This window comes from Arvicanthis niloticus, chromosome 14 (assembly GCF_011762505.2).
Source record: "Arvicanthis niloticus isolate mArvNil1 chromosome 14, mArvNil1.pat.X, whole genome shotgun sequence".
Lineage (NCBI taxonomy): Eukaryota > Metazoa > Chordata > Mammalia > Rodentia > Muridae > Arvicanthis > Arvicanthis niloticus.
The window spans coordinates 5,323,706-5,341,335 of record NC_047671.1 but is presented as its reverse complement, the minus strand read 5'-3'; the positions used below and the strand labels follow the sequence as shown (position 1 = coordinate 5,341,335).

The 17,630-nt window shown below is 45.0% G+C and overlaps 1 protein-coding gene across 2 annotated transcripts in view; it reads right to left on the bottom strand.

The window, feature by feature from the left end:
• Cndp1 (carnosine dipeptidase 1) overlaps positions 1–17,630 on the bottom strand; it is a 41,419-nt gene that overhangs the window by 18,516 nt on the left and 5,273 nt on the right. For both annotated transcript variants that reach the window (XM_034518622.2, XM_076912345.1), the window contains 6 exons: positions 15,868–15,945; positions 11,824–12,031; positions 9,013–9,162; positions 7,474–7,636; positions 5,275–5,363; positions 3,260–3,460 (listed from right to left, as the gene is read on the bottom strand). In XM_034518622.2, the coding sequence (XP_034374513.1) occupies positions 3,260–3,460; positions 5,275–5,363; positions 7,474–7,636; positions 9,013–9,162; positions 11,824–11,907 (687 nt within the window). In that variant the 5' untranslated portion in view covers positions 11,908–12,031; positions 15,868–15,945. The remainder of the gene's footprint in view (positions 1–3,259; positions 3,461–5,274; positions 5,364–7,473; positions 7,637–9,012; positions 9,163–11,823; positions 12,032–15,867; positions 15,946–17,630) is intronic.

Genomic DNA, 17,630 nt, shown 5'->3' with positions numbered 1-17,630 from the left:
GGTGTGCATTGTGTACAGGGAATTGTGCCAGAGAAGACTGTCAGGTGTCTCCCTTCGTGCTCTCCACTTTATTCCCTTGAGGTAGGATCTCTCACTGAACTGATCTGCCTATGGCAGCTGGCCAATACCCCAATCCCCCAATGCTAGGATTATAGACACCCATGGTCATATCCAGCTTTACATGGGCAATGGCTAACTCAGACCCTAATGCATTCACAGCAAGTACTCTTACCCAGAGCCATTTCCCTAGTTTTCCTCTCATAATTCTTTTCCGCCCATCTCCCCTACAGCTTCCTCCATGACTGATTTTGTCTCAGAAGCTGGGAGTAACTCACACAGTGTCATTTACCATCTCCTACCTCTCAGCTGTTATCCTCGTAGCTCCGAACCTTTTGTCTAAACCCAGACCTAAATCTGTGGTTGCTCAGAGAGTAAGCCTCTAGAACCACTTCCAGTTTCTGAAGACCTGGAGGGGAGCTCAGCATCTATAGTTACTTCATTCCAGCTGGAGCAGGTCCCCACCAGTTACCACGTAAGCTTTACGTATGTCTCTGGTCCCTTTCCTTCTGCCTTTCTTTCTTTCTTTCTTTCTTTCTTTCTTTCTTTCTTTCTTTCTTTCTTTCGTTTGTTTTTTCGAGATAGGGTTTCTCTGTGTAGCCCGGGCTGTTCTGGAACTCACTCTGTAGACCAGGCTGGCCTTGAACTCAGAAATCCGCCTGCCTCTGCCTCCCAAGTGCTGGGATTAAAGGCGTGCGCCACCACAACCCAGCTCCTTCTGCCATTCTTGCTCAGCAGTCTTTCCCTGCTCTCACGAACCCTTTGTGGAAGACAAGTCTCCCATTTGGTCACCTCAGAGCGAAGGTTCACTTCATTAGGCACTTGGACTAACTAAATCGTGCCGAGTTGACAGTCTCACATCTGAAATTCTGAGCTACCCGTTTGTAGGATAGTGAAAGATAGCCTCGTTCCTGGTTAAGATAAGTCTCGAAACCCCGGGCTAAAGGGACAGTAGACATTTCGCCTAGTTCCCGGGTGCCAGGCTCCTGACAAGAGGCCGCAGCCCTCCATAAATTTGTGGCCATCAGTCATGTAAGGACAACACCCCAAGCCCCTCCTCTCTTCTGCAGCATCCAGTGGTGCCTGAGTGTCCAAGAACCTGAGAACCAGACTGCCCTGTCCGCCCTGCAGTCCCAGGGACCCACTAGCCAGCTCCCATGTCCCCAGGACCTCAGACTGTACTTTTGCACCCCTGGAGTGGGGATTGGGGGGCTGTTCTATGGCCCAACACCCACCCAGTGACTGCATGGGGTAAGCAGGGTCCACTTCCCATGTCCTGCCTCCCCAGGTGGCTGAGCCCTGTTGGGGGAGCGGATGCAGGACCCCATTAACCCTACAACTGTTCTGCTGGTTCACTAACGATTCTTGGTCCTCACTAGGGTGACCACTTCCTTGGCCCTTCCAGGATTTACCAAGCTCTTAACCTTTGGTTTTATTTTCCTCCATTTGTGCTCATGACCTCCAGCGTTCTGTGGTCTCCGTTGGGATACATTTTTACTACTATACACACAGCTAACACCCTGCATCAAACTACCGTCATGGAGCTCTCTGCCTTGGACACAGGGCACAGCTGTCCATCTATGTGGACATGTGATGTCACACTCTTCATACTGCCTGACGCCCTGTGCTCTACTTGGGTCTCTTACAGCTATGCCCATGGCCATCATTTTGCTCTGTAAAAAAGACAAGATGCTCCACCATCTTCACTCTCTGTCTACCTGACACTTTCTCAAAAGAGGCTAATTCCTTCCCTTGGCACAGACTTCATCCCCGCCCCTCCTCAGTGCCTCCCTTCTTCCTCTCCCCTGCCTCCAGAAGCTTCTCTGGCATCTGGTCCTTCTGGCAATGGCCCCATTGCTTCTTCTCACAGCCAGCTTTGTTGACAAACACTTCTATCAGGCATCCCAACTTCTGCTTCCTCTTTTCCCAGCATTCCCACACCATCCCTCTCAGTACCTGCGTCTCTTCACAGTGAGTTCCCTGTAAGTGAGGCTGACTCAGTTATATACCCTTGGGATTTATATCAGCACATTTAACAGAGAGAACATGCTGTTTTCTTTTCCTATTTTTCTTTTTTTCCTTTCCTCTCCTCTTCTCTCCACTCCTCCTATTCCACCTCCTCCATCTTCCCCTCTCTTTTCTCTCTCCCTCTTTCACTCTGTCATGAACTACTCAGATGGAACCAGAGGTCCCACGCACACTAGACAACCAAGGGCTTCTCCGTGAACTATATCTCCAAGCAATGCCTTTTCAACTGTAAAATCGTATACTGTCATTTCAAAAAAATAAAAAATCATACAGATGCAAGATATTTGTATCTGGTTCAAACCCTTTCTATTTTGATTTTTGTTTTTTCAATACAGGGTCTCACTATGTACTCCTGGGTGTTCTGGAACTCCCTATGTAGAACAGGCTGGCCTTGACCCCGCAGAGATCTGCCTGCCTCTCCTCTCCTCCTGAGTGCTAAGGTAAAGGTATGTGCGACCACGCCTAGCCAGTTAATAAGTCTCATAAGCCGATTTAACTCTCATAAGTGCCTACGCTTAGACATTTCCACCATGTCCACTAAAGCCCGTTATGTGAGAAAACGAAAGTGGCTAACTATTGATTCGCCCAGGAGGGACTTTATATTATAAATTGTATGTGATATCACAGGTTGCCTGTATTACTAAAAAAAGTTAAAAAGGAGGAATAATCTTGGGGTAGGGTAAGAGAATTGTTCTAACATTTGAGATAGGAAATTAAAGCTCGGATGTAAAGACATCTTCCCAAGGCTGTGGTGTGTCACAGAATGATACCTCAGATGCCATCAGCCTTCTGTTACCTCTTGACCATAGCACTATGGTCCCCTGCCACCAAGGCCTGCAGGCACACAACAGAGGATGTTACAAAACGCTAGCCTTGCTTCTGACTAAGTAGTCATCTTAGTAGGTATTACTCCTGCCTTCAGATCCTATACCCACAGTTCTCAGGGAACCCTCTAGGACTCTAGAGCAAATACACTGAAACAAATACACTGAAGCATACTCACTCTAAGATTTCAGGAGTTTGTGGACCACACCCTCAAGCCCCAAGACTTCTGTGGCCTCCCAGGTCTTGAGCCCCAAGTGAGAACGTCCTAACCTTTTCTTCAAGGTCCTCCATCATTTCCCTATCCTATCCATAGCTCCAGTCTCCCTCCACAGGTGGAGCCTGCCAGTACCTCCACCATGAAATAGCAGTTCCCCCGGGTTCCATAAGTGAGTGCTGGTTTCCTCCGGCTGAGCCACAGATTGTCTGAAATCACAATGTAGTCCACACTGGAGAAGAAGTGGTCCTTTTCTCTTCTGACAAGTTCCTCCAGGGCGACAGAACCAACTTCTTCCATTCCTTCCAGAATGAACTTGATGTTCACAGGAAGATCCTGGTCAACAACAGAACGAAGAGATTGTACAATATGCTCAAGCAAGGTTTTATTTATAAGCTCGTATTTGATACAGATACATGAAACAGTCATTTATACTAAACTTGTGGCTTGTTTATTCTCCCAGAAGCTCTGTTTACAGCAGCAGAAGAGAAGCAAAGTAAGGCCAGCAGGCAGATTCCATGTGGTGCTTTGATTTAATGCTAGGACAGAATTTGGAGCAGAGACCCTAAAGATGGCAGCACCCATTCTGCAAGGCTTGACTGTGATTCAAGAAGTTGAGGTGGCACAATGGAACAGGATAGGAAGAGGCATCCTTTCCCATAAAAGAAAGGAACTCTGTGTGTGTGTGTGTGTGTGTGTGTGTGTGTTATGTATGTACACAGGTGTGTGCACATGTGGCTACATGCATGTGGAAGCCAGAGGTCTATGTCTAGTGTGCTCTTCAGTTATTCTCCACCTTAATTTCTAAGACAAGTTTTCTAATTGAATCTGGAGCTCGCCATTTTGGCTATACTGGCAGGTCAGAGAGTTGGAATATCTTCCTGTTTCTCAGGCAGTGGGGCCATAGACATGAACACCTGGCTTTGTATGTGTGGCCTTTGGCTTTGAACATGAGTCTTCATGCTTGCATGACAAGTACTTCGCCAACTGCACGATCTCCCCAGCACCTCCACACCTAAAGAGTGTTTTTGAAGGAAGGTTCGATTACAAATTACTCTTTGGTTCCCATAATTCTGAGCACGGTAAAGAATTCTTTCCTTTGAAAGATGGCTAGGCCTCAGGATAAGTTTTCCTTCAAGAATGTTATTTTTTAAAATGTGTTCAATCTGCTTTGATGTTAATACAAGTCTTTGATCTTTTGGCGAAATGGATCTTAGGGTTTTTCTATCCTGGACGTGGGATACCTGACTTTAAAGTTTTGATTCCTTTTTGTCTGATTCATTTGTGTATCTTTGAAAGTCAAGGGGTTTTCTCCCAGAGCACAGAGAAGGCTTCAGGGAACTCTCACAATTACATGCTGAGTCATGACATGGTGCAAGGGAGTGTCAGGCTCCTCGTGGGTTTTGTCTCATAGGCTGTGTGTGTGTACTCACATTGTATGCATGCATGCACGTGTGTGCAGATTCACTCAACCATGCATGGAGAACAAAGGAGAACATCGAATCTCTCCACCTATTGCTCTCTTTTTTTTTTTTTTTTGAAAGAGTCTCTCACTGAACTGTTTACCAAATTTGGCTGGTCAACAAGTTCCGAGGATCTACCTGGCTCCAGGACCCTGGTACTGGATTTATAGAAATATGTCACCTCATCCAGCATTTTACAGTGGGTGCTAGAGATCTGAACTCAAGTCCTGGACTGAAGTAGCCACGGAACCCTCTCCCCAGCGCTGTGTTCTGGGTAATATGGTTGAGGGGGCATGCACATGCCACAGCACACATGTAAATGATGTTTTCTCCTTCCACCTTGTAGGACCTAGGGATCAAAATCAGGCATTGGCAGCGAGTGCCTTTCCTTGCTGAGCTCCATGCTCTGCTTTTGACGTGGCTGACGTTGCAGACTGGAATCCGAGCTTTCAGGATGATTGCTTCTGGCTGGGGTGCTCTAAGCTCCCCGAGTTTCCCAAGCTTTTACTTTTCTCTTTTAAAACAGTTGTGACGTAATACGCAGGCTGTTGTAGGAAGTGAGTATGCGGTGTGGTGCGGTGGTGCGGTGCCGTGCGGTGCTGCAGTGCGGTGCTCTGAGGCAGGGTAAGAACTCCAAGCGTGCTGCCTCAGGACACCCTCCTCTTTCAAGCACAGCCGGCCACCTACCTGCTGCAGAGCCCTGAAGGTGCTCACAGAGTTAATCCAAGCTAAGACGGGGCCTTTGTTGTCTGTCGCTCCCCGTCCGTATAGTTTCCCTTTTAAAATGGAAGAAAAAATTTTTTCAAAATGGTACAGGGATGTCTGTCAAGTTATGTAAGCTATAGGAACTCAAATTCTGAGACAAAGGTCAATCTGTACCTGTGTTAGAAATTTCTACAAAGTCACGTGACTGAACTTTGTGATTATGGTTAGTTAAAATATTGCAGACCAAAGCCAAACATTTTGGGATACTTCTAGTCCTCTTGAGACGCATTTGTTTGCCATCCCTGTATCTAACCTGAACATCCTTATGAACCTTAAAGCTTGGAGATCGTATGTTAATTAGACCCCAAGTTTCACCAATCCACAAGGAAAGCATGTCGTCAGATAGCATCTGAAACTTATGCAGATATTTTTTGACTTATGTGATCTGAAGAGCCCCAAACTCGGGAGACCATTCCTCAAGTCTCAAGAAATCACGACCACCCAAAAATCACAAGAAACCATACCTGGATGCAATCAGCAGAGGTTTATTGGGGACAGTTGGCTAGCCAAGGTCAAAACTGCTTGTCCACGCAGGAACAGAATTTTGACAAAAGGCCAGCAAGCTGAGTTATATATATATATGGATGAGGAAAGGAAGGAATTTTCGCGTGGTTACACATGATTGGCTACATTTTTGCACAGTTACACATGATTGGTTGTTTTACAAATTTTGAACATCAGCAGGCTGTAACACTGGGAAAACCTCAAGGGGGCGGAGTAACCAAGAACAGTGGAAAGTTAGGTAGTTCTTGGAACCACCCAGATGACTTGCATCTTTCTCTGTAGTCAGGAATGTGTCTTCTTGCTTTGGGACTTCCCCACCCTGAGTCTTGAGGAATATTGCTCTTCCCTGAATGTATCCTGGGGCAGTGGCAGTAAAGGCCTGAAATCTTACATCCAGTTCCATGTTCTGGAACCTGCACACTTTCTGCTCAGGTCTAAGGGCAAAGAAAAAGCCTGCATATATCTCACAAAATGATCTTTATAATTTTTCACTCTACAGATCCACGTACATGCGGTCTCTGGCAATGTATCTGTCAGAGGTGATGATTTTCTTTGTTCTCAGACAGTCACTTCTAGAGTAGAGCATGTTATTTTGAGAACTGTGAATCTGCTTTCCTGGGCCATGGTCATTCATATTTGGCTCCAGAATAATTTATCCTCTAAAAATATTTTTTAAATTTAATTTATAGGTGTGGATGTTGTTTTGCCAGCTTGAGACACTGTCTAAATAAACCAGCAAAACAAACAAAAAGAAATGTAAGGCATACATTCTTATATACAGGTAGGATGGTCAACATCAGTCATAGAAGACAGGCTGGTTTAAGCACACACCACTAGTCTTAGAAGAACTCAGCTGTCCAAGTTCCTTGATATCCCCGAGAGTTTGCTGCTGAACATCGATCACCCCACATGGTCTCTCATGCTGTCTACTGGAAGAATAATGAAACAGAGATGTGTGTCTGTCTCTATGGACTCTTCTTCTTCCTTTCTTTACAAAATACAAGTTAGCTATGTTTTTAAAAAATGTGATCTAGACAACTGTTCTCACTGAACTCCATCCCACTCGGTCACAAAGATACAGAGTTCACAGTCCCTAACACAAATGGAAGAAAATGAACTTCTTTGACATGAAAACAGGATTTCTCTAATCCTCTCTGTGTGGTATAACCTCTCTCTCTCTCTCTCTCTCTCTCTCTCTCTCTCTCTCTCTCTCTCTGTGTGTGTGTGTGTGTGTGTGTGTGTGTGTGAGAGAGAGAGAGAGAGAGAGAGAGAGAGAGAGAGAGAGATCAAATGAGATCAAATCTAGGACATGGAGTGTGTAGGTCAGAAGGTCAGGCACTTTACTATTGATCTATGTCTCTGGTCTCTTTTTTCTTTTTTCACTTTTTATTTTGAGATAAGGTATCTATCAGTTGCCCAGGCTGGTCTCAAATTAACTTTGAAGCACAGGTTTGGCTTGGAACTGTGATTCTTTCTCCAGCCTCCTGACTGTCTTGGGAATACTCCTGAACCCACCAGACCTAGATCTGCTCATTTTTAACCATAGCTAAAAACCTTTGACTTTGTGTCAAGCCTTGACTACAGACAGGTTCCACCTAGAGACCAGATGACACTCACCATCCACCTCTGTAAGTGTGTAGGGGTCTGTGAGCCACCCATCATCCTTCTGAGCTGGCTGCACATCCAGGTGCCCATAGAAGCATACAGTGGGCTTCTTGGGATCATTCCCCAGCTCAGCCAATATGATAGGAGGTATGGGAAGACTCTGACCATCAGGCATCTGTGGGACAGTGGATTGCAACATTAAAACAAACAAAACTCAAAGAGAATGTACTCTCTCCTCTTCTAGAACATTCAAAACAGACTCCTGTCTACTCTGTCCTTGAGTTCCCATAAAGCTTACATCATTTTTTCTGAGCATCCTTTTCCCCGTCTCTGAAGTGCAGGCAATGGCTAACTATGTGCCGCATGCCTGTATTTCTAGGTCTAAAGAGTCAAAGCAGGGAGATCTCTATGCCTTTGTATCATCCTGGTCTACAGACTGAGTTCTAGGCCTGCCAAGGCTACATGGTGAGAGTCTGTCCCAAATACATACATACATACATACATACATACATGCATACATACATCCACAAAACAAAAATGTATACCATGATATCCTTCCAATAACTAGCATTATCGGAACATAAATTATTATATTCCATTATAAAAATTAAAATTATAATAATCAGTAATTATTAGATATACAATGCCAAATTGTATATAGTTGTTTGGAAATATTCTTCAAGAACTCAGATCTCAAATGTCTTAAAGCAGCAGATTTTCCAAATCCTGGACATCTAATCTTTGATGATCAGCGCTAAAGGAGGAGACGTTGGATGCTTTAATGCATATCTGCCATGGTAGAATGGCAGGCAGTTCTAAACAATGGTTCTGTGCTGGCTGGTTTAATATCAATTTGACACAAGCCAGAAAGGAGTGAATCTGAACTGATAAAATGCCTCTATAATATCCAGATGTGGGGCACTTTCTTAGTTAGTGATGGTAAGGACCCATCCCATTGTGAGTAAGGCTACCTCTGGTTTGGTTGTCCTGGGTACTATAAGAGAGCAGGCTGAGCAAGCCCTGAAATTGAGTCAGTAAGCAGCACCCTTCCATGGCTCCTGCCTCCAGGATTCAGTCCTGTTTGAGTTCCTGTCCTGACTTCCTCCAATGATAAACAGTGATATGGAAGTATCAGCCAAATAAGCCCTTTTCTTCCCAAGCTGCTTTCTGGTCATGGGGCATCGCTGCAGCAATGGAAACCCTAACTAGGAAGGTTCCAGGGAAAGAGAACACCCTTCGGATAGTGCTTTCAGGAACCCGCCAGTGCATGCAAGAAAAGGCAAGGAGAAAAGTGCCTGGAGAACTGGATTCCAATAACAAACTGACCCACACTCATGACCTTCATTTTCTTCTTCACCTGCCCGAGTCCTGCTATGACTAGAAGTCCACAGCACAGTCTCATTTTATACTAGATGGAATGTTTATTCTTATGGAAAACCTGGACTCTATGGGGATTGCAGTGAGGGTCTGAGTAAGTGTTTCTCTTGATACCACCTAAGGAAAACGTCCATTGATGTGGAGTCTCCTGAGCTGGAAGGAGACCCCTGGTACCTGCTGAGAACCCAAGTCTACGGAATCCACCCCAGCTCCCAGGTTCCGGAGTTTGTCTGCAGCCAAGGCCATCATCCGGAAGAGCTCCTGTCTGAGTCGAGGCAGCGGCTGCACAGAATCACTCTCGATGGCCACCCACTCCTTCAGGGTCTGTGAGGAAACACAATGAGGGGCTTATCAGGTAGGGCACAAGAGCCCTTGTCTGGTTGGGTAGAGGCTGATGGGAGACAAGCCCCTAAACAGTCTTCAGTTCATGGAATCCTGCAACTTAGTTTAAAAACTCAGGGATGCTCAACAGCAAGTGTTGGAGCGAGGCAATGTTTCAGGCGTGAAGATTCACAAGTGTGAGAACCCTAATTCAGACCCTCAGAGGTAGCTTTGTAAAACATTAGCTGACAGTGTGGTACGTGCTTGTAGTCCTAGAACAGGTAAGGCAAAGACAGCTGGATCCCAGAGGCTCAATGGCTATCCAGCTGAGGATGTTTGATAAGTCAGTAAGACCTTGGTTTCAAAATAAACAAACAAAAAAACAAAAACAAAAAATAACAAAGTGGACAGCACCTGAGGAAATCATGCAATGTTGACTATTGGCTTACACACAAACACAGACACACAGACACACACACAAACACAAACACACATAAACACATAACACAAACACACAAACACACACAAACACACACACACAAACACATACACACAAACACATACACACAAACACATACACACAAACACATATACACAATCACATATATACAAACACACACACACACACAATGGATGAACTTGAAGTTTAATTAAAAACCTGGAGACCAGAAGCATCTGATACCAAAGATGTGGTAGGGTGGGTTGTGAGAATGCAGTCAGCCCTTTCCTACACATTTGGTCCTCTAGGCAGCATGGCCAGGTCATGAACTCATCAACATAGTTTAGTTACCCAACCCGCCTCGGCCCAGGGCATTGCCTGCCTCTGAGAACTCCTTAACCTTTCAGCCTCAGGTTTCCAACTGTAAAGAAGGGTGGGGGTAGAGGGCTGGCTCACTGGTTAAGAGCAAGTACTACTCTTGCAGAGGACCCAGGTTCAGTTTCCAGTACCCTCACATTGCCTCCCAAAGTCATGTAACTGCAGACCAGGGGATCTAGTGCCCTCTTCTGGCTTCTAAGGATCCCTGCACACATGCACACAAAATATATGAAGCCAATAAATTAATAAGAGAACGGGACTCCCTAATCCAGGTGAACAGTGGCCACTGTGTTATAGGATTACCAGACATTTACTAAGGGCACCCACAATGGAGTAATTTAAAATCATCACTCATGGTCCAGCGTTGGAACCCGAGTTGCTTAAGACAATTTGGGGGGGTGGGGGTGAGGCAGGGAGGTACTATGTAAACCAGAATGACTGAGGACTTGTGAGGGTCCTTTCATCTCTGCCTCCCAGGTGCTGGGGTCACCGATGTGCACCCACACGCCTAGCAGAACACCGCCACTGTTGATGGGACAATGGCATCTATTTAGGACAGCTGATCTTGACTCTGCTTCTTACTTGTTTGATTTCTCTTCCCTGGCTATAGCATTTACATTTTTATCATAAGGGAATTTATTTAGGGAACATTATTTAGGAAATTTTCACCCAGAGTGTGTAGATCAGGGGCTGCTGACACTCACACACCCCCACCCTCCTGTAGAGAATGGCAAGTTTGAGGAGGCTGGAGAGAAAGCCCACACCCATCCTCAGTTCCCATGAGACACTGTATCTCAATGGACTCTGGAGAGTTTGCTTGAATTCCAGAGATCCAGGTGGTCTTCCTGTCAGGCGACCATTGCAGAGGAGGAAGGATTACACGGAAGCCATATTTAGGAACGTTGGCCTGGGGAGTCAACTTTGTGCCATTGCTTGAAGCACAAAGGCTTCATCTCTGTTTACATGACAATATTTTTAACATTGGTTGATGGACTGCAACCACTGGACTAACATGGTATTAGGGGTGTAGAACATGAAGTCTAGTGAGACCTAAAGGAGGCCCTAGATGCATGAAATTGGTGTGGGTGGTGAGCACCTACAGTCCTAGCACCTGGGAGGCAGAGGCAGGAAGATCAGGCATCCAAGGCCATCCTCTACTAGGTGTTGAGTTCAGGATAGCCTGGGCTACATGTGACCCTGGACCCTATCTCAACAAACAAACAAACAAACACCAACCAAAAAAAAAAAAAAAAAAAAAAAAAAAAACCTCAAAACAACTCTTGAGAAAGCTGTTGTCATAGGCTCAGATGCCAACAGAAGGGACAAGAGCCCATGGAGACAGGAGAGGGAAATTGCTCAGTGAGACATAGGACCTGTACCTACCACTCCTCTCCTACTGTTTCTCTCCTCTTTTTGCTCCCAAGGCCTCTTTCTATTTTTTTCCCTCTGTCCTCTTCTCCGCCACATGTCCACCCCACATCCTGGTAATCAGGTTGGTGTTAGGAATGAAGCAAGGACTATCAAATTCGGCTCCGGAGGGTAAAAGATTCTCCTGCTCAATCTAGATATCTCTGCAAACTAAGTAGGCTACGTGATAGACTAGAATAATCATGATCTCCACAGAGGTGTTGTGAACACCAACCAGGAGCAGAGAATATCTTTCTAGAGCCCAGGACTAAGAGATCTCTGCCACAAATCTAATGAGCCTAGATATTTTATCCTAGTAAGAAGTTTCACCATTTGGAATGGAATCATATCTCTGGATACAAAATTCCATGTGTCCCAGTAAATTGCTGCCACCAGATTCTGAAGGGAACAAGCAGAGCATCACGTGCGGCTTCTCCTACCTGCACAAACTCATCCTGGTGGAGGTCTATGTACTGGAAGAGCTTCTCCAGCTGCCCAGGGTGTGGAGGAGAAGAGGAGAACATTCCCTGCTCCAGCTGCAGCAGCAGTGCCAAGAGCGATGATGCCTGTGATTGGCCCAGAGCAGCAGTGCCTAGAGAGACGAAGCTTGTGATTGGCCCACAGCATCAGTGTGGAGAGAGATGGAACCTGTGGGTTGACAACAATTAAAATAAATGCCAGCATTGGGCGTCTGACCTTTCAAATGCTTCATAAAATTGCTACCCAAAGCTGCCGCTCCACGTGACTTGGATTAAAGTAACCAGAGGCGGTCGAAGCAGAAGTCTGTCTCATCACACCGTTCCTCATCTGCTTCCTTTTCAGAACGAATGGATTTTTAAATACTTCTAAAGATTAGATTTTAATTTAATTAATTAAAATTTTATGGGTGTGGGTGGTTTTGCTACATGTCTGGCTGGGCACCATGTGCATGCCTGGTGCCCATGAAGGAGAACATTAGACCCTATGGGACTAGAGTTACAAAATGGTTATGAGCTGCCATGTCAGTGCTGGGAATTGAACCTGGGTCCTATGGAAGTGCAGCCAGTGCTCTTAACCGAGCTCTTGCTCCAGCACTACCACCTCCTCCTCCTCCTCTCCCCCCTCTTCTTCCCCTTCTTCCTCAGAGACTTGCTTGCCCCTGCCTCCCATGTTCCCAAATGCTGAGATTAAAGGCGTGAGCCACTACTGACTAACAAAGGCATATGCTGGTGCTCGTACGTACATACGTACATATGTATGTATGTATGTATTGGCCAGGGTTTCTCTGGAACACATTCTGTAGACCAGGCTGTTCTTGAACTCAGAAATCTGCCTGCCTCACTCTCTCTTCTTAAATATCTCAGTGACTTTTACATTGCTGAGACAAAACACAGTGACCAAGGAAACTTATAAAATAAAGCATTTAATCTGAGGGCTCACTATTCTAGCACCATTCTAGAGGCATAGAGCCTATGACACCATGGCAGGAAGCATGTCAATAGGCAGGCAGGCAGGCAGGCAGGCAGGCAGGCAGGCATGGCACTGAACAGTGCCTGAGAGCTTATATCTGATCCACAAGCAGAAGGGAGGGAGGGAGGGAGGGAAGGAGGGAGAGAGGGAGAGAGAGAGAGAGAGAGAGAGAGAGAGAGAGAGAGAGAGAGAGAGAACGTTGAGGACTGAGAGTGGTATGGGCTTTTGAAATTGCAAAGCTGACCCCCATGACACACTTCCAACAAGCCATGCATCCTAATCCTTCCCAAACAGTTCCACCAAATCAGCATTTCTCAACCTGTGGGTCGCAACCTCATTGTGGCTTGAATAAAACCTTTCACATTGGTCACCCAAGACTATTGGAAAATACAAATATACATTATGATTTTTAACAGTAGCAAAATTGCAGTTTGCAGTAGCAACAAAGATATGTTTATGGTTGAGGGTCATCACCACATGACAAACTACATTAAAGGGTCTCAGCATTGGGGCTGGAGAGATGATTCAGTGGTTGAGAGCACTGACTGCTCTTCCAGAGGTCCTGGGTTCAATTCCCAGCAACCACATGATGGCTCACAACCATCTGTAATGGGATCTGATGCCCTCTTCTGGTGTGTCTGAAGACAGCAACCATATATATATATCATATATATTGATTATATATAATATATATAATATATAAATTATATATAATAAACTATATATATATATATATATATATATATATATATATATATATATATAATCTTTTTTAAAGGGGAAGGTGTCAGCATTAGGGAGGTTGAGGACCACTGCAGCAACTGTTTCTGAATACATGATCTTATAGACACCATTCACGTTCAATCACATGAAATCCGCTGAGTTTGTTTACTATTGCTAATGTGTACACACATCTAGAGCTGACCACATGGGATTGGACAACCCATCTAAGAGCTTATTCCTGGATTGAAACTGATTCTTCCACTCTTAGTAACCACTTGTGCCAGGGTCCAGCCTCAACATGAGTCAGGGGTCATCAAGGACTAGGGAAACCTGCTCCCAAGTAGTAGAATGAAAAAGCGGAGGATCAGGCAAAGAAGTCCAATAGAAATCATGAGCATAACAAAGAGGGATAAATATCACCTGCAAAGTCAGCAGAGAAAGCATAGCAAGAAGAAGATTACTAGGTGTAATAATCACTCTGGCTTCCTGCACCACCGAAAGCGCTTGAGAAGAAAGGAGAAGTCGCAGATGCACAGTTGGCAGATCAGCAGTTGTGCGTTCACTTGTGAGGGCAAGTCTAGTAAAAGTGAAAGCAAGTTTTCATCAGGCGCAGGCGCGTGGGCTGGGCTCTTTGCCTCGTTGAGGGGAGGCGAATAGGGTCTGATAAGCCTATCTGGAATCCAGAATGGGGACTCTGCATCCACTGGGAAGATACAAGTATAGCCTCCGCTGGATAACAAAGAGTAGCAGAAACCGTTCTTGAAGGCATTGGAGCCAGCTTTGCAAGAGCAGGAAACTGACTTCCCCTTTTAAGAGGGCGTCTCATCCAAAATGCCCCTGGTGACCGCAAGGAAAACATGCCCAGAACCAGGACTTAGCCAGTTTTGCTCATCAAACAGAGGCTGTCTCGGGGCCTTACCCTGCATTGCCACAGCAAATGCTATACCCTGTACTACAGCAGGGGAAAATTCGGCACGACAGCGAATAAAATGTCCGTGGATCCTTTTCATCTGCCTCTCAGTAAAGCCTGACGATTTTTATTAGCGTTTTCATAGGCCAATTGTTTAATGACTATGTCAGGTGAAGGTCTCTCAGGGGTAGTCTTTCCTACCACAGCCATTAGTCTGCTCACAAAATCAGTCCGAGGCTCATCATATCTCGGCCAACCTCAACCCAGGGAACAATTTTAGTATCATGACTAGGCGGAGCTCTTCAAGCTCGGACAGCACTAGCAGTGATTTCTTTAAGAACAGTAGCCAATTGAGCGTCCCAAGTGGCCCATTTGCCCAGGCCTGCACAGAGAAGGAAACCTTTACCTTCTCATTCTTGAGATTTTATCCCTAGACTGCAGAAGCCCTCCACTTTCATCCTCATGTCCAACTTTCCACAACAGAAATTGGCCTCCTGAAAGGCAGGATCTTGCCAATGTTTGCCAGTCAGAGGGAGGCATAAGGTTCCCTGGTAGATTTTCCACAAGAGACAAAACATAAGGAGCAGTAGGCCCGTATTTAGACACTCCCTCCTTTAATTCTTTAATCAACTTCTCCACTTTAGATAGGATAGGAAAGCGTTGAAAACGAGGAGCCCCGTTTCCTACATTCTCTGGCAGCAGCAGCCAACCGGGACTTAGGAAGTCTGCACCTAGCATTAGAGTGGGGCCAATCAGGGTTATGATATTTAGCTGCTTCTTCCTCTAAATCAAACGCATCCCCTGGATCTAGGGGTTCGTCATCCTCATTTTCAGAAGAATCAGGGGACGTATCCACCAATTCCACCATGCAATTTTTTTGCAGGAGAGGAACGAGACCAATGTTTCTTAGGTTTTGAAATTGAAAGTGTACACTCTCCTGTCACACTCCCAGCAGGGGAACCAGAGGGTGGGTTTGGTAGACCAGTGACCTCTACATGATTAAAAGCCTGTTTAACCACAAACCAATAGCTAACAACATTTTCTGGGGCCTTGCCCTCCTCATCTGAATGCTCAAGAATCCATTGTTTAGTGCCTTTCTCTACCTTTTCCCAGGCTTTCTCTTCTAATGTATCTTTCTCCGGAAGCTGAGGACTAGTCTTTTTTAACATACTGCATAAATTCATCCAAATGTTGTTGCTCAAAATGAGTACCCTTTTGTAATAATAATCTCTTTAATATCTTTTTATACATCGCTCTCTCGGATGATTCACTTTGGTCCATTGTGAGTCAGGGGAAAAGGAAACATGACACACTCCTTCTTTCCAGCCTTAATCTTTGAACTCAGGATCTGAGGAATTCCCACAGTGGGGTCCTTACCAGGTCGAATTGCACCTCTACTTACCCTAAAGGTCCAAGAGCGCCATGTTGAGTGCCACCTATGCCTCCACAGGAGTCATAGAACGTCAAGGACTAGGAATACCTGGTAGGCAAATAAGAAAACACATCAATTGAGGAAACTGACAGGATTGTTCATTTCCATGAGAGCTTTCTGAACTTCGGAGTGAGAATGCCCATATAGACTTGACTCAGCTCTAGTCTTTTATTGAAGTCATACAAGGAAGTTGGGTTACAAAGTTCATGGGGGGGGGGGCTATAAATGCTTTTCTGTTTTCCTGTGTCAACATTGTCTTGTGATACAGACTAGTACAGATTTAGAGCAGAAAAAAAAAGGAACTATAAAATCTCAAACATAAAAGTTTTGCAGCAAGCACAATTTTTTTTTATATATATTTCCTGACCACCAATTAGTCTCAAGTGAGGTTTGGGTAGCAGTATTAAAGTTACAAAGTCAATGTTTTTCAGACATGTGTGAGACAGTATGGTCAGAAAAGGGCAAACATGAGGTCACACTGCTAACCTTGCAGTCTTTGGCTCTCCAATCCAGGTCAAATACCCAGGACCCCATCTGTCTGTCTACAAAAACCGTCAGGTTTAGGGGACACTATCTAGAGCAGGCATCTTAGTTGCCTGGCTTACAGTCTTTCTTTCTCTTTCCCTTCAAGTTTTCTAAGGCTTGGGTTCAGGGCTGCATTGTAGATGTATCTAAGGCTTGGGTATAGGGCTACATTTTAGATGTTATCTAAGGTTTGGATATAGGGTTACATTGTAGATGTATCTAAGGCTTGGGTATAGGGTTACATTGTAGATGTATCTAAGGCTTGGGTATAGGGTTACATTGTAGATGTATCTAAGGCTTAGGCATAGGGTTACATTGTAGATGTATCAACTTGGGCTTAGCACCCTACAGTCACTTGTTATTTGCATTTTGAGCAGCTGTGGACTTCTGTAAATCTTCAGCTGTTACAAAAAAAAGAAGCTTCTTTGGGGCTTGAAAGATGATCAGCAGCCTGGCAGTGGTGACACACGCCTTTAATCCTAGCACTTTAATCCCAGGGAGGCAGAGGCAGGAAGATTTCTGAGTTCAAGGCCATTCTGGTCTACAGAGTGAGTTCCAGGACAGCCAGGGCTACACAGAGAAACCCTGTCTCGAAAAAAACAAAACAAAACAAAAAAGATGATCAGCAGTTAAGAGCACTGTTTTCTCTTGCAGAGGACCTGGTTTCAATTCCCAGCACTCACATGGCAGCTCACAGCCATCTGTAACTCCAGTTCTAAGGGATCTGAAACTCTCACACAGATGTAGGTGCAGGCTAAACACCAAGGCACATAAAAAAATTAACTTTAAAAGAGAAGCTTCTTTAAGAACAACACTTATCTGTGGGTATACAAATATTTGGAATGCAGTTTGTAATTACATTTGTTTAGGGAAATGACACCAGTAAATTCTCCTCTAGGGACCTCTTTAGCCACAGGTGCTGACTAGACTAACGTTACCAGGCATGAATTCTTCTCCCATCAAGCTGGCTGCAAGGCTGATCACACAGCTGTTAATAACTCTAGAGGTTAGAGGATCATTCTTGCACCATCGAATATATCTTGAGGGTCTAGCTATCGCTAAAGTTCACAGGCTCCACACCTGGGTAGGATGACTGATATCTCTCCCTAGGCAGCTTGCAAAGCACCTTCTGATACCAATCAGGAGGTCTAATTAAAATTAGACCTCAGAGGCCTCAAAACCATCCTGTGTACCTAGAGAGACATGGA